At 33.4% G+C, this 22,330-nt stretch overlaps 2 protein-coding genes across 2 annotated transcripts; one reads left to right on the top strand and one right to left on the bottom strand.

The window, feature by feature from the left end:
* Positions 1-6,936: 6,936 nt before the first annotated feature.
* Positions 6,937-9,018, top strand: LOC133190686 (protein PML-like). The gene has a single exon (XM_061326377.1). The coding sequence runs from the start codon at positions 6,947-6,949 to the stop codon at positions 8,969-8,971; it is 2,025 nt and encodes a 674-aa protein (XP_061182361.1). The 5' UTR covers positions 6,937-6,946; the 3' UTR covers positions 8,972-9,018.
* A 2,051-nt stretch (positions 9,019-11,069) lies between these two features.
* On the bottom strand, positions 11,070-13,491 carry LOC133190341 (E3 ubiquitin-protein ligase TRIM56-like). The gene has a single exon (XM_061325916.1). The coding sequence runs from the start codon at positions 13,477-13,479 to the stop codon at positions 11,530-11,532; it is 1,950 nt and encodes a 649-aa protein (XP_061181900.1). The 5' UTR covers positions 13,480-13,491; the 3' UTR covers positions 11,070-11,529.
* Positions 13,492-22,330: the final 8,839 nt, after the last annotated feature.

Below are 22,330 nucleotides of genomic sequence, written 5' to 3'. Positions count from 1 at the left end.
ATGTAACAACACTTCCAATTTATATGAAAGCACATAATAGTAATAATAATAATAATGTTAGAAAGATTGAGTTGATTAGTATTCTATCAGTCAATTAATAAATAAGTAGTTAAAGTAAATGAAATGTTTCTTTAATAGTTATTATGTATTTCAACCATATTTCCTTGCCCAGTCATCTACTTTGACTAGAAAAAGGTGACCTTTTTATTTTAGAGTAACGTCCTTATATTGAGTACCCACCTCCCCTTCGGTGAGGCACTTCTATAAATTAAACCAAGTCAAAGTGCATCTTAACGATATCCTCAACCAGGAACAATAACTCTTAAATTTATTTAGTTGAAAAAGTCTCAGAATGAAGCTTGAAATTAAAATCTTTTCGTGCACCATTTTCATTTCATGCATCTCTATATGATTCAAAGTACTTTGAAGTTTTTAGAATAGGGTCTTGTAAAAAATTGACATTTGTATCCAATTAAAGTTGTTTTTGTTTTGTTTTTTTTTAAAAAAGGCGTTTTTAGAGATATTGAATTTCCTTTGATCTAGCCTTAGATACCTATGTTTATTAGCATGATATGAAATTAGAAGTAATCTGGATCTGTAATGTCTTGCAATGATAGCACAAGCTTTTCACACTGTGTTTTATTTAACAAGAGAAGTCAACAGAACTAAAATACCGTACATGTATTTAATGCAATTTTTTTTTTTTTTTTTTTTTTTTTTTTTTTTTGAGAAAATTGCATGTGATTAACTATGATGAACTCCGAAGAAATACCACGGGTAAATACACATTACTTTGAGAATTCAGAAACATTTTTGTGAGCATTTCCATTATTCAACTCCTGATTTTCAGAACCTGAGGATCTGACAACCTTAAAAGACTGGTTATCAGTAACAACTATGTTTTTTTTTCTTCTGAGAGAATTGTTTTGATGTTTTATGCTATATTGTTTTCAAACACAGAACAAAAAGAATAATTTTCCCTCGTGTCTCTACATACGTGTCTTTCTCACCAATTTAAGAAAAGTTCTAAACAGGGAGGTAAATCTAGTTTGGTGTATGTTATTATGCTAGTTACCTTAATGGCTGTAAATGTTCTTTTGTATTCATATACCCCTGTTGACGTCTGTCTAAAACTTGAAACTGAAATTTAAATGTTTTGTAACGATGTTCCAGATGCATATTAATTTTTTTTTTAAAACTCACATTTTCCCCATGTAGTTCACAAGAAGGCAAAATAATTATATACCCTTCTAGTAAAACGATAACGGAACTCACACGTATACTGTACAAATCTATCAAGCTTAAGGTGATATCATAGTTATCAATCGGCATTGATACTGATAAGAGAGATAACTCTGATTTAAATGACTTCTATTCCTTTATATTTGTCAAGTTAACAGGGTAAAATTTGTCAAATTTTGCCCCGCAAAGTATACTGAAATTATGTGATTTTATTTGTAAATTAGAATTCTTTTCGACAGACGAAGACGAAGTCTCTGATGAGACTGTAGCTCTACTGGATTGTACTTATCATAATGGAAGGGAAAAGTTGTATCTGGACTTAAGGCACTTATACATGTACTTAGTTCTATATTTACATAATTCTTCTAAAACTTAAAACTGATATACAAAATAGGTATTGCCATTACTTAAATTAGAATTTGGTATTGCCATTACTTAAAATAGATTTTTTTTTTGGTGAGATTCTTTCAAAAGCAAATTTATCTTCGGCAGTTTTTGGTTTGATCTCAATAAAAGAAGTTTAGAAACATAAGATACATTATTATGTAAATAATATGTTTTACGGTGTGACCGTTGGGGCGAGTGCAGTTGTACCGTCAAAAGTTATAGATAGCACCTTACACTTGGAACTTTGATCCGCTCTTCAAACGTCAAACCGCACGAAACACAGTCTAGACTGTGACGTCACATGACGTCGGAATTTACGGAGACAGCCGAGCGTCTGGTTGAACGAGACTAAAGATCTAGTAGTCTTTGGAGTTTTCTAGTAGATTGCCTAGTTTTATTGAAATTGGACCAGGAAGAATAACATTTTGAATGATTTCGAAGAAACTCCTATTTTTAGAAACAATAGATAAACACTCTTTAAAGTGTTTAAAAGATAAATATACAGAACTTTTTATCTTGGATACTTGTGTAGCAAGTTTTACAGAAATTGAACCAACATTGTACAAGGAGTAGCATTATGAAAGAATTTTACAGATTTTTATTTATTTTTTGTAACTATGGCAATACTGTTCATTGAAATCAAGTATCTAAAAGATTATGTATCTTAATTTAACTTTTGCTCCAAGCTTTATTTAAATAGAACCAAAACTGTAGGTGGAGAAGGAGTAGTGTTTTGAGAAAAAAAAGTTTACATACACAGAGAGCTAACTGATACCTTACCATCTTAACAGACACCTTACTATTACAAAAGCTCTTCTGGTCTTTAACTAGTACAGTTTAAAAAAACATATAGAGGGGTGATTATAGTTCTTTCATCACTGCTCCGGAGTTTTTAAATGAACACTGTATAGGGTGCTTGCATATTAGTTTAACTATCCATCACTGAAGATTTTTCCAAATATTTGTTAAAAATTTCAGGATATTTATACACTTGAACTTCGGTATCTCGAACACAGATATCTCGAATACCATGGACATGTCGAAGTGATTCTGAAGTCTCAAGCGCTTATTTCTTAAATATTTTATCCTGGATTTCTCGAATCCTCGGATATCTCAAAATATTTTCTTGGTCCTGTGAAGTTCGAGATAACGAGGTTTGACTGCATTTTTATTCAATATTCAGGTCTCATATATACCAATTTGTCACTTCCTAGTGCCTAGCCCACTGCTCATTTCTACCCTGAGGGCCGTAATTTGAACAGCCTTGAATATACACTAATTAATGCTTGCATTTTCGTGTAAATTGTTAGTTTTATATTCTTCCTTGTATTGCTGTGTACAGCCATTCAATCTCTCACGTGTAGTTCTGGAGAGGTTGATGATGTTCGAAATTTTCAAAAGTGCAAGATTGTCAAGTGGCATAATGATGTTACTTAGGTAACATAAAAATCCTACACCATGTTTCATTTGTTGAGCAATTTTATGTATAGTGGTAGATAAAATTAAATACTGTAGAATCATCATTTGTGGGAGACCGATGCTCTTGGATTTCATTGGTTTGAACATATTTTATTGTCTATAAACTTTACAACTGGGATTGGGCAAAAGTTCTTAAAACTTAATACCAAACATATTTACATATATGGGTTTCAGCTTAAAATGAATAAAACACAGAAAAGCATAATAAGCAGAGAAACATTATACAATACACAAGCTCTATAGAATTTGCAAGAAGTAATTATTGCATCAACCAAAACGACCTGACTTTTTATTTATTTTTTTTTTTACAATGGAAAATAAGTATTCATTTTCAACATTATTTAACGTTTCATCTCCCCAGAGTAATGTATGAGTATCAACAGTATGTAATTTTCCCATTTGCAGAAATCTATCGAAAAATTCTTTTCTAGTTTCTGTATATTTTTTGCACGAGAAGAAATAATGATGAGTTTCCTCCACTCTTCCACAGGAACATAAGGGACTCAAAATTATATTACATCGAAAAAGATCGCTATTAATGCCCTGTTCACACGGAGAGTTTAATTCGAATTAAACGTAAGTTACTGCGAATTAAATTTGATCCGCGTTCACACGGAGAATTTAATGCGAATCAGTTTAATTCGAATTAGTTTACTGCGCATTAAATTACTTCGCATTAGCTCCGTGTGAACGCTAAGCGAAGCTAATTCGAATTAAATTTTGACGCATGCGTAAGGGCAGAATTAAGTCATAGGCCACATGTCGATGGTCAAATATAGGTACTTGTGCTATTTTTGAGTGGAAAACAAAGGAAAATTATTCTAATCACTTAAATGTGTACAGACACTATGACATTATGTCAAATGTATCTGCTCTGCACAATATGACGTGATTTGTAAATGACGTCATAATAGCCTTACTGAATAGCCTTGTTGTAGAAGTAAAATTATAATTCGCATTAGTTTACTTAAGAAATAAATAACAAGTTTAAAAACTTCAATGGGAATTGAAGTGGGTCGGTCACGTGATCAAATCCTGTGAAGGCCGAAGGCCTTCTCAGAAGATTTGATCACGTACCGACCCACTTCAATTCCCATTGAAGTTTTTAAACTTGTTATTTATTACTTATATATACATTTGAGACGGACAATCGAATGTAATCGAATATAAATATTGCACTAACTGTACGTCGTAGAATTTGACAAATTACGCTAGGTGTAAATCGGCTTGAAAAGCGGTTACGCTTCAAATTCATCTGGCAAAGGATTGTTTTGAAGGGAATATTCTGTGAAAGGCTACTTGTGATCAATTATAGTGAGCATATTGGTGTCTGGAAATTTTTGTATTCATGAGAACCCATATTCGATGTTAAAAAAACACAAGAAACACGTCCGATGTTTGATACTAAAAAGTTGGAGGAATTTCGATCGGAAAGGGATGGATGGAGACACTTGTCCGGACCAGATAACTTGAAATCAAGTACAAAATTTGATCAAAAACATAAATTCTACGATTTCAGTAAGGCATATTTATTAATTTATGATGTTGACATGGAGACACTGGCGACAGCTTACATTGTTAAGACAACGTCACAACGATCTCGATGATGGAGGTGTGCCTACCGAACTTCCAAAGTGCAGTGTTTGTCAGCTGTTTGTGGCGTGATTGCATTACATTGATATTTTTCAACAGATTTTCAAATTTATTGTGAGTAAAGTTTAATGAAAAAAAATTATAGCATTCAGAGGTCTGCGAGAAAAATAAGGGTAAATGTTGAGACTATGCAGCTCAGACATGAAACTTATAACACGTAGTTTTCTTTTCTCTATGTAAAATCGATCAAGAACTGTATTAAATACTCGTTTACATTGTAAATAAAATGATTATTATTTTACTTGCGTATTTTGTACATTTTTATGCATGAAAAACATGCTATATTGCTTAGTGGAGTAAGTCTTTTTAATAGAGATATTACTGCGCTGTGTGATTAGGTCACGTAATGACCTATGACCTTCGAAAAACTTCATACAGGTATGAAGATATTTGCTCTCTGCATGTTTATATAATAGAGAGATACCACAAATGTATATATTTCGCATTAGCTGTCGTGTGAACGCAATTTAATTCGCATTAGTTTAATTCGCATCATTTTACTTCGCATTAATTTACTGCGAATTAAACTCTCCGTGTGAACGGGGCATAAGTACACAGTTGTGTCGAAGTCTTGTATGTAAAATATTTAAGCGTCGATTTCCGTAACTGAAGTAAGAAGGTGCCATAGTTTTATTATAAGAAATAGACTTTTTAAAAATAGATAATGAGGAAGAATTTCTTACAACAAGAGGCAATGAGTTCCATTCATCAATAACAAGGGGAATGAAAGTTGACTTATAGGTTTGTAATCTGCATTTGGGTATGTTATAGTTATGTGATTTTCTCGTACTTTAACTTGATGAATTACAACGCAAATTTGGGATTATATCAGTCAGAGATTCAGGAACTTGATTATTATAAATTTTGTACATTGTAGTTAATCTAGTATTTTTCCTTCTTTCATGTAATGGTTCCCATCCAGAGTCAAAGTAAAGTGCATTTTTAGAAGCTAACAGAGTTAAGCCTGTGACAATTCTAGCAGTACATAATTGTAATTTTTCTAATTTTTCGCTATCACCTACATTACACCCACCCCACACCAGGGAAGCATATTCTAATTGTGGCCTTATAAAGGTGTGTACATGAGTGAAAGATTTACTACAAATTTAAGTTTGTTTAATAAGCCCAATTTTTTATACTCATTAGTTAGAATAGTATCAATATGTGTAGACCAACTAAGATCATGTGAGGAAAAAATCCTTAAATGTTTATGCGAAGAGACAAATTCTAGCTGACTCTGCTGGAAAAAGAGTTTAGGATAATTAACACTTCCTCTCAAGATGAAAAATATTGCTTTAGTATTGTCCGTTATTCATACTAAAATCAGATGTTGTGTGAAACACATTGGTCTTGTCTTAGCATCAAAAATATACATTTCATTCTCATTACACAAAAATACACTCCCAATATCAAAAGAACAGAAGAGATATAGCATAACTAAAAGGAACATTAACTGTGCATAAATTGTGTCTCAATTAAGCAAATAAAATGATCAACTCATCATCAATACATTTTTCTTGATGAAATACCCTAGTGTTAAATCCCATCTTGTTTATATGACTTAAAAATTTCATGAACAGCTGATTTCAAAATACAATATACAATATAGAAATACGTCGTATTTTGAGATTGCGCCGCGTGGACATACCATTGCCTACAGAAACATATATTATTTATTTGAAGATAAACTGTATTTCTTATAGTTTATTCTGTAGACAGAAAATATGATGTTGAAGAAATGTGCAAAAGTTCATTGATGTGCCTTAAGCGGATATTATTATACGGCGCCAGTCCATGAACTTTTTGATAACCCCTCGTAGATCCACTGACAAATGGCAGAGAAGATATTATGAAGAATAAAAATAACTCTGATAAAGGACAGTATTTAGGTCCGTTACCAGCTTATCACAAGTGATATAATAACCAAACGTGCACATATGTAGGTCTACAATTAGTTTATTTAATGCTGCATCTAACCTGCAATTCACACGTAAGTTTCTCTGGTAAAGAACAAGGTGTGGTGCCTTTTCTCAGCTTTTTTATGTACATATTCAAACCAAAATTGTTCATTCGGTATATCTATGAAAGTGTTGGTCAATGTTTTGAGTGCCCTTTAGAGTTTATGTACATCCTTCTAGTGGTATTTCCTTAATTTGATCAACTTTCTCTTTTTGTTTCGGTAGATATGGATCTAATAGCAAAATATCTCAAAGAGGATTATTTGACTTGCCCAATATGCTATGAGGTGTTTAAGGAACCAAAAGCTTTATCATGTCTTCACAATTTTTGTGAAGCTTGTTTAGAAACCTTATTAGATAAATCTTCAGAGAATAAAGAATTGAACTGTCCAATTTGTCGAGAAAACACGCCTTTGACGGAGCAAAAGGTCTCAGGTTTGAAAACAAATTTCATATTCAAGGATATAATCCAAAAACTATCCGGCTGCACAGAATCGTCTTCCAGAAGATTGTGTTCCTTTTGCATTCTCGGATGTAAAGAGGTAGAAGCTACTCACAAATGTTTAACATGTATGGACTTGCTCTGTAAGTTTTGTACAAACAAAAGGCACACATTTACAAGACAAACGGCAGAACATAAAGTCGTTCCTCTCAATGACTATTTTGCAGGAAAGTACAAAGGCCATAAAAATACAGACACACCTTGTGAAGAGCATCGAGAAAAACTGCGATTTTATTGTCAGGAGTGTTCACTTCCTATTTGTGGAGAGTGCGCGCTTGGAAAACATAGATTTCATGAGTACGTTTCATTGTCCGAGGCTAAAGATATTTTCTTAAAGGATATCGACGGAGTTCTGCAGAGTTCTAAATCGAAAATAGAAACGACGAAAGAGATACAAAAAAAATTGGTTTCCAAATGTGATAAACTAAATGTTCACGGATGTTCTTTGAGGAAAATGATAAATCAAGCTTATGAAGAAACAGTGCGCAAGTTAGACTTAAATCGTAAGATAGTTGAAGAAGAAATCAGAAAATACATACATCAGGAAAGGGAAACCATTGAAAGTCTCTTGCAAGAGAACTTAAGGTGCGAAGAAGGCCTTACACAAGCAATTTCATTCTGTGAAAATACGATTTCAAATGGAAGTGACTTAGAGGTTGTCCTCTTTCGAGAGGAAATGAAATCACATTTACAGAAGTATCAAAACCTCCAGGAAAAGGGTTCCCTACAAAGTGTACCTCATCAGAGTTTGAAAATCAAAGTTCAGGAAGAAATTAACGTTTTCGAGTTGGAAAGAACCTTTGTCGACAAAGAAACACTAGACAACGAATATGACATACCCATTGATAGCATTGGATTGGCGACCTCGATCAAAAGCAAAACAGAGTACAAGATCGATGAGGATAAGTGGGAGGCAAAAGATACCGAAAGGAATAAAACTGAAACATCTTATTTTTCAATACCAGTTCAAATGCCTAAATTTTTGAAAACTTACAATCTATCTAAAGTAAAAAACTTTAGGGCCAAGATTTACACGTGTGTTGTATGGATTGACGAAATTTCATTTGTACTTGTAGACGAAAACAACCATGAAGTGGTCATTGTTAAAACTGAAGGAGAAAAAGTAGAATTTAAACGTCACAAAGTAAAAAATCTAGTTACTGTTGCAAAGTTCGATAGGTATCTGGCCTGTAAAACTCAGTACGGGGATGTTATTATTTACTCTTACCCTGATATGAAGTTTGAAAGAAAGTTTAACAGAGCCTATGCTGTCGCGTCTTCGTCATCGGAGTTAATATGGGTGACAAAAGAAAAGATTATGATATTTAAGACTGATTCTCTTATAGAAAAGAAAGTATTAGATGAGGAAGGGAAACCATTCAACTTTCTGAGACCATTCCACGCGTGTTACCTGCCCAATAAGTCGTTAGCCGTCATAGATAGAAATGAGGAATGTCTGTTCTTCCTTGATAGTAATTGTCAAATATTCAATAGGTATGCCTGCGCTGGAATTTGTGGGCTTTGTTGTGACGACCAAAATTGTGTATACACAACCTGCTTTGGTGGAAAACATATTTCTGTCATGAATAAAGATGGGAAACTTTTAAGAAGAATTTCGCTCGAATGTATTCTTTGGAAACCCAGATGTTTATCTGTTCTGAATGAGAACCGTGTACTTGTTACTAACAAAGATACAGTTGTTCTTATTTCTCTTGAACAGTCCATTAACGTTGTTAAGGCAACAAATTAAATTACTAAATGTACGTTTGTTGAACAAATTTAACAATAATGAAGAATTTAAAAATTATACCTGTTTTTGAGTAATCTGGATAATTATCATAAATTATTATTATTATACAAATGTGTCGCCCTTTTTTGATTATACTTTATAACATTTTCATTTCAGCCAGAAAACGTCCCCAATAAAATAATAACTTTCTGTTTCTTTCGTTTTTGTTGAACTTGAAACATTCATTGACATTATACGTCATAGAGAAATACTTAAGAATTTTCAATCAAAGTTGCAAGAAACCTTAAGTTTTTGTTAAAGGGATTTAAAGGTTATGAACTTTCCAAATGAAGCTAAGAAATACCATAATAAGACGACGCCTGTAGTAGCCTTCTCAAAAAATAAATATGTCTGAATAACCATGCTGTTTAGTTTCAACTTTGTTCAAATCCTTTTGAAGGTCAGTTTTGCATTTATTCTTGATAAACAAGTTATTAATTCTGAAAGCCTGAAATCACAGTCCCAAAGAACTTTCGGTAAGTTTTTTGAGAGGCGGATCTAACATCTAGGTCTCATCGTGTTGTTTCCCCATGGAGATCCTTGTAACCAAATACATGTACCACGTGTGTTAAGTATACAAGATTATTCAAAAGAACTTAAGACTAAGACCAACATTTAATTCTTGTCATAACGCTAGAAATTTAAACAGAATCATTAATTTTGCAAAACTTGACAATGACCTAAAGTTCTTTTGTCTTAGTCGTAAGTTCTTTTGAAAAATGGGCCCCAGGTCCACCTTTTTCTTGAGAAAATTTTCTTTCACTGTGTATCGGAGAAAAATGAATGTCTGTAAAAGACACAGCGGAGGCTAAAGCTTTTGGCTGTGCATTATAATTCCATAACAGAGCACAGTGTTTCTTACCAAGCTAGCCCTGTGACTAGACTATCATCTATAGTTTAAAATTGATTACGTTTCTTACCAAGAGTCTTATGGGCCCTGACGGTCAGTATAATGAGTTACTCAGGCTATGTGCACTCTGTGCCCATCTGAACTTGCCTGGACTTTTATGACAGTAATTTCACCGTTTAGTGAAATTCTTAGATCATTATCAAATTCATGCAGCTTGTCTCCTATATGTTTAGGAGTTAGGAAGATAAGGTACACTGTATAATTTTCAATATACATGTATATGACCATTCTAGACCCAATCAGGTATGATACTTAGTCAACAATCATATTTTTGGAGTGAAATAGAAGCTCATTACATTAAAATCAAGCAAAAATGCCTGCTTTATGTCTATGAGTGAATAAGACTTTTCAAATGTATAATGTACATATTTTCATTATATGACTTATTTAGGCCAACTCTTTGGCCTGAACGCTGGACCTAAAAGGCATGACTTTAAGTGGCTCATGTGACCTAAAAAATTTTAATTTGACACTTGGCTTCTAAATCAGTTTTAGGAGAACTAGCATTATAAATATCCTTAGAGTTTTTTAGCTTTGTCTTTGTTCAACTGTTGTTCAATTGTATCAATAAAAACAAAAATATATCTCATAATTTTGCATGGTTTTGACTATTTGAATATGTAAATGGGAATAAAATATGGTAAAAGTGTGTTAAAATTGATATCTTCTCAAAAAATATTCATTAAAATGGACATTAAGATTATGACATCACGCATTACACAAGCATATTCCTACAAATAAATTCATAAATATTAATATCTAAAGTTTTAGAATGATCACACCTGACAACCGACATCAAACAGACTAAACTTGTTAAAGGACTTTATTCCAGTTTTCCCTTGTCTAATCTTAGGTTTAAGATTTTGTAAATATCCAAATCATAATAACTTTAGTTAAGAAGGAAAAATAATTTATGTACAACTTGTATCTTTCGAATATATATATATATATATATATATATATATATATATATATATATATATATATATATATATATATATATATATATATATATCGCACTTATTAGACCATATAACTGTAAAACTTGAAATTTAAATTCAGCTCCCAGGCCCCAGTACCATAAACTGAAGAAATACGTAATACAAAATTTATATTCTTAATATCTTGACTTTTAAAACAGGTTTAAAAAGTTGCGAGTTTGAAAAATTTTCAAATACAAACATGAAAAGTTCTATGTACATGTACTTCAAAATTAAGTTATATTTAGTTTGAAATTTCGACTGAAATCTGCTCCCAGGGAATAGTTTTGACTTATAGATAATTTCTTAACTTTCGTTACATTTCTCATAAACATGGTTTCCCCCAAAATAGACATAATTTAAAAAATGACATTATAATAAGCTTTAAAAAAAACATGAAATCACTGAAGAAATCAAGCTTGACATAAGCGTCTACAAAATTAGAACAAGATACAAAAATTATTGTCCCTATAAAACACGTTTGTCATACAATGATATATTTTTGAGAGAAAACTTTCTTTTCTTTTTTAAACAGTTCCTTGCATCTGACAAGAATTATCGATATGACAAAAATACAAAACTGCACTAGTACGGTTCATCAGAAATTTTGTCTTCAAAGTTTTCCAAGTTTATTCCATTTGAAGCAAAACGATGGATTTTCCATTTGTGATTAACATTTGGTCGTCTTTGTTCATGGCAATACTTTTCGGGTTCTTTATGATTGAACCAATCTTAACTATCTGCAGAGTTTCTCCTGACCATCTTATTATCTCAATACGACTCTTTTCATCGTCACATACATAGATAATATTGTTAGAATCCGAGGTAATGGAATCCGGACAGCAATATTTCCTTCTCTCTATATACCCAGAATCCCTAATGAAAAATACGCAATCCCGGTCCCAGTCCGAAACTACAAACATACCATTGGTTAGAACGTGTCCAAATTTCGGGTTACTTAGTTTCCCTGCTTTGTTTGGATCAGTGATGACGACTTCTTTGATTTTGGAATTTTCTAAAACGCATATTTTATCTAAACCGGAGATCCAACTTATTTGAGATGAATTCGGATGGCAAGTCAACAAAATTGAAACACCTGAAAATGTCTCCCTTATGTTCAAAAAATTGTTAATCATATGCAGTTTGTTCGTTGTTGTTTTACACGCTAGCCCACCCTTGAAAGACGTTAGCGCTTCACAGTCCTGTACAGCTATTGAATTGATATCATTGTTTTGCTTTGAGAAAAGTTTTACCTTTTGGTTTCGCTGATCAACAACTGCAAAGGAATCTTCATTCATCCATGTGACGCTTGAGTATCTTGGTTTTTGACTATCGCCAGAGTATGGTTCCCAAAATGTCTGTAGTAATCTGGGATATAAACGACTGGCCATTGATCTAATTGGTCCATTTCTCTCGAGTTTTGTTTCATTTTTAGCCTTGTCTTGATTTGTTCTTTCTAGTTTTGTGTCTTCCTGCTTTGAATTTCTGTTACTTTCCCCTACGTTTTGGTATACCAAGTTAAAAACACGTCCATTAGTACTGCTTTCAATGACAGGTAAGTCAATGTCTTCGACATTGCAACATTCTGTTCTTTTCAAAGATTGTAATGTTGAAAGACGATCTTTTATTTCTGATTTCATAGAAAGAATTTCAATATCACTTCCACATCTGAGAAGGTTATTGCAAAACGAATATGTCTCTTCTAGTAATTTCCTTTCCTTTTCAATTGATTCCCCTTGTTTTTGCAACGTGTCTTGCTTTGATTTCACAATCTGATCTAATTCGTTTTCGACTGACTTCTTTGTATCCATCATATTTTTAATAATGACATTCATTTTCTTTTTCAAATCTGCCTTCAACTCTTGCTTTTTGACCTCCAAATTAGCTGAAGCAGATGCTACATTTTCTTTGGCAGCCTGAAATTTTTCCACATTTTCATTGAGAGAGTTCATAAAGCTGTTCAGCTTTTCTTCCATTGTTTTCCTTGCATCTGATGGAGAAATGCATTTATGGTTTTGATGACTGAGGACAATGCAATCGCGACAAACTGAAACATCACATGTTTCGCAGAAGTACCTCAAGTCCTCACCAGTATGTTCAAAACAGGGAATCTGCTGTTTGGAACGAATTTCCTCATTATATTTTCCAGAAGAAACTTCACAGAGAGAGACGATTTTGTGATTTAGTGTTAGTGTAGAAGACCTATGACGATGCTCCGCACATTCAGAACAAAGTAAATCTTTACATGTAAGACACTGCGAAGATGCATCGACGTTTTCACCTTTTAGACCACAAAACGAACATAGTTTCTTCACTTCTTTGCTGGAGTTAACAAGTTCAATAAGATTTTTCAAACAGAAATTTGTCTTCAAATTTTCTGCATTATTATTTGAAAGTTGAAATGTTTCCCTACACACTGGGCAAGGATATTCCTTTTTATTCTGTTTTTTCTTTGTGAAGTTATCGATACAACCTTTACAAAATGAATGCAGGCATGGCAGTGTTTTCGGATCAGTGTAGACTTCGAAGCAGATAGAGCATGTCAGAAACTCTTCAGCTAATGTAGACATGGATGCCATTACTGTTAATTCTGAAATCAAATTAAAAGTTTATATATCCAATTCCTAAAAGACAAAGAATATTTATAAGGATACTTGTCAAATAAAACGTGGCACAATTTTTTTTAGACCAGAGAGGCATTACTCTACAGCTGGATGTTTTAGATTTAAGATCTTAAAAATTCTATAATATCGTAAATCAAGAGAACAAGATACATGCACCGGTATGTTAAATCTGACAATAACATTATTTGCAAATTATGAAATAAAATGAGTATTGAGTGACATTACCACAGCTTTTGAATTGTTTTGTAGAAAAAAAATCTGTAAGCAGTCGAAAAGCAATAAAGGAAATAGTGCATACGACTTCGAGCAACACAATTCTTTATATGTTTAAAGTCCATTTTAATTTATTTTGAGATAGTGTAATATCATAATTAAATGCTGGATACACTCCAGAATATTTCAGCAAGATGTAAAACATACAATGTCATTAGCTTGTGTTTTCACACGTCGACAAGTAATTGTTGCCAGAAACTCTGTAGGAGTAGACTTTATAGCCAATATTATACTTTGTTCATTTCTGGATGAATTCTTTTAAGGTATCACACCGGTAATTGACCAATCAAAATGAACTTAATTTTTGTACACCCACCCACCCCCAAGAATCATGGAGGATGGCCTGATATTAATCTCTGTGTTGCATTTTTTCACATTTAAAAGTGTCAAAACCCATAAAAATGTTTATGATTTATATTTTTAAATTTAAATGTTGAATTTTTATGTAAATTTGGTGAAACAAAAAGCTGTAATCTTGAATTAATCATGCAAATTCATCAAACACCTTTGAAATTCCTGAGCAATTCAATGAAAAGAGGATATAATTATGCATGTTCAATTGGAATTTCATGGCTAATTTGTGTCTGCAGAGGAAGCCAGTTACATAAATCACAACAATAAATTACATCTGAATTGTTTTCTCCATTTTCCCATCATCAAAGCAAGTTTAATGGAGTGTCAGAGCTGTCCAGAACCTCCACAGATGCTGATATCATTTGGACTGCCCTGTGTTACAACACAGCTTTTTAGATAAACTTCTGCATAGCAGGTTGTAGACAAGTACCTAGGCTTTATTTGGAACATAAATTGACCAGATGCAGATTTTATTATCAGCCTAATATTTAACAATTTCTGTAAATTCTGTCATTCTTGGGAGGGTAAAATGCAATTTTGTTATGTAATAATTGCGTAATGGTCTCAGACTTGTGAATTATTTTTTGTTTGTTGTGAAGAACAATGCATATACTCTCCACGGATACAAAATTGGTTGCCAGGCTTAGTCTATTAAGGATGAAATTCTGCTTTAAAATATGCACAAAAAACTTCTGTCACAGTGCTCTGTGTGTATTCTAATTCTTGACTGCTCTGGAGTAAGGGAGATAAACGCATCATATCTCCAGCAATAATGGGAATTCGATCCCCAGACTTAAGGATGTTGGTGACAGTTATTTAAGAAATCTCAGGTGCAAAAATAAAAAAAAATCTGACAACTTCAAAGGTCCTTCAAATATGAAACCGTTACTCAATATAACCGTTCGAATCACCTTCCACCTTAATTATTTTTGGATTGTGTAAGGATAATTCCTAAAAAAATAAAGTACATCTACTCTGAGGGTAAATTCTCGCATATCAGTTTGACCAATTAACGACCAAACTGTTGTGAAAACGAGATTTTTAAAATATCATATATTCTCATGTAAACTATATGTGTCAAGATGACACGAATGCCCCCGAAAACAGAGGTAAGCTTTTCAAAGCAATAATTCATTTTTCCTATATTATTAAATTATTATCAATAAGCCCCACCCAAGCACCAGAACTCATGAAATTCACAATTTTGGGAGAGGCTCCATTGCTCATCATAACTATGTACTTATTTCATTGACTCAATACACAGGAGCAGAGGAGAAGATTTTCAAAGAATTAATGCATTTTCACTATATAATCATTAGAGCCCAGCCCTAACACCAGAACCCCTCACCAATACATAATTTTCAAAGAGGCTCCATTGCTCATCATAACTATGCATTTAGTTTGTTTGCTTAATACCCAGGAGCAGAGGAGAAGATTTTTAAAGCATTAATGCATTTTCACTATATGTTCAACAAAGCCCCACCCTAGCACCAGAGCCCCTGACCCTGGAGCCATGAATTTCACAATTTTGGGGTAGAGGGTTCAATGTTTATTACAATCATGCCAACAGTTTAACTGCTTGATGTCAAGGAGTAAAGAATATTTTTAAAGATAGCATTAATTTTCATGGTTTTAGCCCCACCTCTCAGTCCCCAGTGGGGCAGATGCCATGAATTAATTTCACAATTTTACTCCTCTTCACACACACTTGCTATATGCCAAAATTAGTTCAGTGGTTCCAGAGAAGAAGCTGAAAATGTTCAAATGTTAACGGACGACGGACGAAAACAGAGAGCAATAGTTTAATGTTGTTTGGCCCATTTTTAGGTCACCTGAGTTTACTCAGGTGATATAAAAATGGGCCAATCAACATAAAACTCGAACTTGGTCTGTAAGTCATCAAAATCAAGAGACATAATTTAAAAAAAACAGCTCAATTTCTTCAAGCATAGCAAAACAAAAAAGTCCGGAAAACTGAAATGACGAACGTAAAGGGGTAGCAATATATGCTCCGGTCATTTCATGGCAGGGGCATAAAAAAGTCCGGAAGACAGTGAATTATCAGAAATTTTCGAAGTCTAAGGGTTATAACTTTTGTAAAAATGGGTCAATCATCGCAAAACTCAAACTTTATCTGTAATTAAGTCATCAATATCAAGAAACATACTAAAAATTAACCCTTTACCTAAAATCATAGCTAAAAAGTCTGGAATTATCAGAAAAATTCAAGGTCTAGGGGCCATAACTTTCGCAAAAAAGTGTCAATCATCACGAAACTCGTAACTGATCTGTAAGTCATCAAAGTAAACAAGGATCATTGTCTATAAGCACAGCAAAAAAGTCCGGAAACGAACTATGACGGAATGACAGAATGACGGACAGAAAGAAGTAACACTATATGCCCCGGCCATTTCATGGCGGGGTCCAAAAAATTATCCCTACTATGGCACGTCTAGACCAAGGAACCATGATTAAACATTCCAAAAAGTACACTAAATGGATCTTTGTGACTAATTGGGGCCCGTCTGTTCTTCAGAAAAAAAGATTTTCATAAAATTTTCTTGCATTATTAATATGTAAAATTTTTAACCCTAGCCTCGGGCCATGAGTTGAACGAACATCATATCTGCACTAGATACTCACAGAGATGTAGTCTGATATATCGTGAACCTGCTCTTCCCAAGAAAAGATGTTTCAAGGCTTTCCCTATATACTCAATATTTACAATATTATTCCCTGTTGTGACCCACCTGGCCAAAGACCTGGGGGGGGGGGGGGGAATGAGAATTTACCCTTTTATGGCCCAGATATTCGTGAGAAAATTATTACCTTATTTTTTCTTACTCATCTCTCCTTAAGCTTGCAATAGACATTATTTGAATGACCTTTAAATATAAAGGTTTATATTTATCATTAATCTTTAAATATAATTGTGATATTAGTAGAGAAAAAATAGGTTTGTTAGATCCCTCGATCGTATGTAATAAAGAGACAGTACTAGCAATTAGTTTGCTCTCTCAAATTACTTCTCTATTCACACAGAGAACTTGATTATTCGTTAGGATGAATTATTCTTTGTGTAACAAAATTTTCATTGAACAAAAATGTTAGTTTGTAACCCCACCCCCACCCCCCTTTACCCAAGTTACTCGTTCGGAGAATTTATTATTATTATTGTTTATTGCTTAGGACACACATATTATCGCATGATATGTTAATGGATATGTTCGTTCAAAAAAACGAAGGGAAAAAAACAAACAAACAAACAAAAAACGATTACACGCCTGATAAAGGTGGCTAATGAATAGATATTATTACCTGCAGATGGGTATAAATTGAACCTCATCATTCCCAAATAAACAAAAAATCCACCACTCTTTTCCCCGTGCCTATATTATAAATTTATAAAATAGATACATGTACTTTCTTTGCCGTCACTTTACACTTGAATGCTTAAATGAGTATTCGATGCTCACTTTTATTTGTACATTTAACACTTAATAATTCAAACTTCAAATAGGAAATTATGTTTTTATGTTATCAGTCTACCGATGTTTCTCTGTTTATACAAGGAGTTCTGATAGAGCATTGAAATTGGAAAAAAAAAAATCCATATGAAACTGTTTCTATAGTTTCTTACTTTGTATTGTATATCCTTGACTTTACCTGTATTTAGTTGTTGAATGGTTATGATCATTTCCCACCCAAAAAAGTTCGTGTGCTGTAATTCATAATTGCTAATACATATAACACGGTTATCTGTTCTTATAAACTCTTTAGAGCCTCTATTAGCATACATGAATATAAAATACAGCTGGTTTTATTTTTATCGTGTTAATTAAAAAACCTCATTTTTTTTTTCTAAAAATCTGCAATACTTCAAAATGGCGACATCCACCACAAATCACTGTATTTTTAACGTTTTAAAAATAGTAGGAAAGTAGAAAAAAAAATACTAAAAAAAAGCAAACTTAAAATTATCTTGATTCTACATAAACAATGAAACAGGGCCACGAAATTTAAATTTCTCCTACCTTCTCCACGTGCCTATCCAAAAATACTTCGTCAGCAAAGATTCACCCATGTGAATTGAAGCATCAAGGAGGGAAGTTAAATGAACGTAAAAGGAAAAACTGGCACGAATGAGGAGAGATTTTACGATTATACGTAACAATGCCTGTATGCTGTTCTACCCAAATTGATGTTATAATGAATATAATATTAAACAAAACTGGGTGATCCTGCATCTCGCATTTGTATCTAGTACTAGTTAAAAGTCATTTTTGACTTCACCGTTATTATCTATCATGTATGAAGTATACTGCTGTGGGTAGGGAATAATTTGCATGAAGAATCACAGCTTTTCAAGTCATGCCCAAGTCATTGACTGAATGTTGTTAATTTCAAGACCTTGGCTGAAAAATGAATTATGTCGACATATTTTAAAATTTCAAAAATACTAACATTAGCCTGTTGATATTCTCTCCATATTTTTGATTCGTATTTTATTTCCACGTATCCTAATCAGTTAGATGATGAAATATGAAGATAACGAATAGTAATCAAGTTCTAAGGTCCATTGGAACAACATACAATATGGGAGCAGAGCAAACACGGACCTCTAAAAACATCAGAAATGGGATCAGGTACCAAAGAGAAGTAAACATCCCATGTCGACCGGTAACATCCTGCCGTATGCCCCTTGTCATGATCGGGCAAACGGAAAAAAAATCCGTAAACCATTCAGTGTGAGAATAACAGCCTAACAATTTGTATGAAAAACGTCAGTCAACATTCGACTTTTAACGATAGATTGTAGGAGTATTTGCTAACAAGATCATGGTATCGACCAAAGAATTAGCGAAATATACGTTGACTTTAAACGGGACAACCGGACAGAAATTAGAAATTCCTTGACAAGAAAAACAAAACAAAAAGATAATGAAACGTTATAATTCAAGGTCACAATAGTAAATAATCTTGATTTCACCTTTATTATTACTGTATTCAAAATTATTGGAGAAGCAAGCCCCCCCCCCCCTTCCCATCCCACCGTGTTTCTGTGGGCATGCGCTTTCCAATATTGAACTAATAATTCCAATAATTTATGAATGTTAGCATACGAGTTGGTAACCTTACCTATCAAATCAAGTCAACATGTACACCAGCAGTTGAATTACATGTCAATTCAATGTTGTTGTTTTTTTCTTTTCTTAATGAGACTAGCTAACTGACTTACGATATTATATACTTTAACCATGTATTTCCATACCCCGTTATATGAAATGAACAGAAAGGTAACCTTTAGACTTTTAAATGCGCGCTTGTATGTAACTATGCTAGTTACCTAATTCGTCATTTACCCAAGTGTTACTTGAAAGTAACCTCATATTTTAAAAGTTACAATGTTGTGGGTGCCGGTATATTAAGATATAGAAATTTAAAAAAAAAAAATAACTTACCTTAAAGCAGTAAAATGTATACACGCGTACGTCCTACTGGACTTCAGATCAAACAATAAAGACACACACACGTATACTGAGCAATCAATAATAGCCCGGTATCTCATCAAACGTCGATAACGAAGTCATAGGACATAGCAATTTAAAGTGGACAGCATTACTCACCTTGTCTTTCATACAGATTGCAGGAATGTTTAGTAACACTAGAGAAAATTTTGTATAAATGACTCCAAGTGTCAAAGATTATGGATACCCATCTTCACATGCCCGTGGAACGCGGGGGGCGGGGGTGGCGCCCCCTTTTTCTGAGTATATATTTTGTTATAGTAAATTTTCCTTTAGACGCTTGTTGCCCCCCCCCCCCCCCAACCTCGTTGCTGTAAGTTTGAGCATTGACAAATTCCAGGATTATAAAATAATACCGCGGGTATGATTATTTAATAAAATATGAATACTACGTTGGGGGGGGGGGGTGCACAGCCATACATTTTCAGTTGAGGGGGCACTACCAAAAATTTCCTGACAAGCAAAAAAAAAAGGTCGTCAACTACCAAGTATTCGTTGACTCTTCACGCCGGCATATTTCATGAAGCGCGTTAGCGCTTTATGAACAATATGCAGGCGTGAAGCGTTGTAGTTTATGTACCTCATGAGTTATCAAAAATTAAATTCATATCTTATATTTACATTATTTTTCTGATGACTTGCCACATATAATTGTCATTCAACAATCTTTTTTGAAAAAAAAAAAAGTTTGCACTATTTTTTTTTTACTTCAATCACATCACAATGGAAATATTCTTACTCATCCAACGTTAGTTCATAAGAACATGAACTTTTTCTAATTTGTAAAGAATCTTAAAGAATTTGGAAATGAAAATATTTGGCATTTAAAGGCAAGAACAAATTTTTTTTTAATTTAAAAAAAAATATATGTGAGAATCAAATTTTCACGAGCAAACTATCTCATGTAATTTCACGAATATATTATTTTTACTGTGTAATTAAATAAATCTGATTGGTTTGCTTGCTATCACGTGTAAAATTATACTTTACGATATTGACTTGAGTTACTAAAAATAACCCAGGGAAAATACAAAGATGTGTTTATAATGACGAAAAGTCTTTAAAACTTACAAATTCTTACATAATGAATTTGTCTCTTTCTTTTCCAGTGAAAACAAGATGTGTTTGCGAAACACTGATGCCCCCATATGGCAGCTTATGGCGAAGGCTAAAGTTTCTTAAATGCAAGTCAAATTCCAAGTCAAGAAATCAAAAATGTTGGTACTCAAAGAAAGGTCTTGTCTCAAGGAATATACCTGTGAAATATGAAAGCCCTAGTACAAACCGTTGAAAAGTTTTGGCGAAGGTTAATGTTTTTTTTAAAGTTTTAAAGTAAGTAAAACGGCAAGGTCAAATGGTGCCCAAGGGAAGTTCTTGTAACCAGTGATACACATGATCATGAAATGTGAAGGCCCTAGAACCGAACGTCCAAATGTTATGGCCAATGTTAAAATTTTTTAAAAGAAGGTCAAACTCCAAGGTCAAAGTAAATGCTAAAATTGTTGGTATCCAAAGGAAGGTCTTGTTACAAGGAATATATATGTAAAGTATGAAAGCCATAACACCAACTGTTCAAAAGTTATGGCCAAGGTTAAAGTTTTTTTTCAAAAACAGGTCAAACTCCAAGGTCAAGGTCAAAGGGTCAAAGTTGTTGGTATCTAAAGAAAAGTCTTCTCACAATGAATGCATATGTGAGAATGAAAACCGTAGCACTAAGTGTTCAAAAGTTATGGCTAAGGATAAATTTTTCAAATTTGAAGTAGGTCAAACTCCAAGGTCAAGGTCAAAGTTGTTGGTATGCACAGAAAGGTCTTGTCACAAGGAGTACACAAGCAAAGTATGAAAGACCTAGCTCAAACTGTTCAAAAGTTATGGCCAAGGTTAAAGTTTTTTCAACAGTTGGTCAAACTCCAAGTCCAAGGTCAAAGGGTCAAAGATGTTGGTATGCACAGAAAAGTCTTCTCACAAGGAAAACACTTGTGAAGTTTGAAAGCCCAAGCTTCAAGTGTTCAAAAGTTATAGCCAAGGTTAAAGTCTCAAAAAATTTTGCAAAAGTGGGTCAAACTCCAAGGTCAAGGTCAAAAGTGATGGTACCCAAAGAAAAGTCTTGTCACAAGGAATACACATGTGAAATATGAAAGCCATAGCTCCAACCAATCAAAAGTTATGGGCAAGGTTAAAGTTTTTGCGGACAAACAGACAGACAGACGGACAGGGCAAAAACTATATGCCCCCGAATCTTCGATTATGGGGGCATAATAATATAACAAATGTAGCCCTTTGATTCGGTCAATCCATAGGTATATCAACTTCACAGAAAAGCATATCGACTTTGCACTTCGTGCTCAGTCGATATGCTTTCTGTGACGTTGATATATCTATGGATCGACCTCATAAAAGGGCTATATTTGTATAATAAAGTTCTCATGAATAAAAAGTGATTTACAGTAGGTGATATTACCTATTTGATTTCAATTGGTGATATCACCTATTCGAATAAGTAATATCACCCTTTCAATAGGTGATATCACCTTTTCAAATTGGTCATATAATCTTATTTGAAATAGTGATATCACCTATTCAAATAAGTGATACCACATTCAAACCAAATAGATGAGATCACCAATTCGAGTTGGTGATATCACTAAATG

This window comes from Saccostrea echinata, unplaced genomic scaffold, assembly GCF_033153115.1.
Source record: "Saccostrea echinata isolate AGI-Se365-2 ecotype Australia unplaced genomic scaffold, CSIRO_AGI_Sech_v1 ptg000022l, whole genome shotgun sequence".
NCBI lineage: Eukaryota > Metazoa > Mollusca > Bivalvia > Ostreida > Ostreidae > Saccostrea > Saccostrea echinata.
Note: the sequence above shows the minus strand (reverse complement) of the source record. Positions and strands in the feature narration are given on the sequence as shown.

What these genes read in the sequence shown, in the direction of transcription:
- LOC133190686 (XM_061326377.1), top strand. Translation starts at nt 6,947, where the DNA reads ATGGATCTAATAGCAAAATATCTCAAAGAGGATTATTTGACTTGCCCA.
- LOC133190341 (XM_061325916.1), bottom strand. Translation starts at nt 13,479, where the DNA reads ATGGCATCCATGTCTACATTAGCTGAAGAGTTTCTGACATGCTCTATC.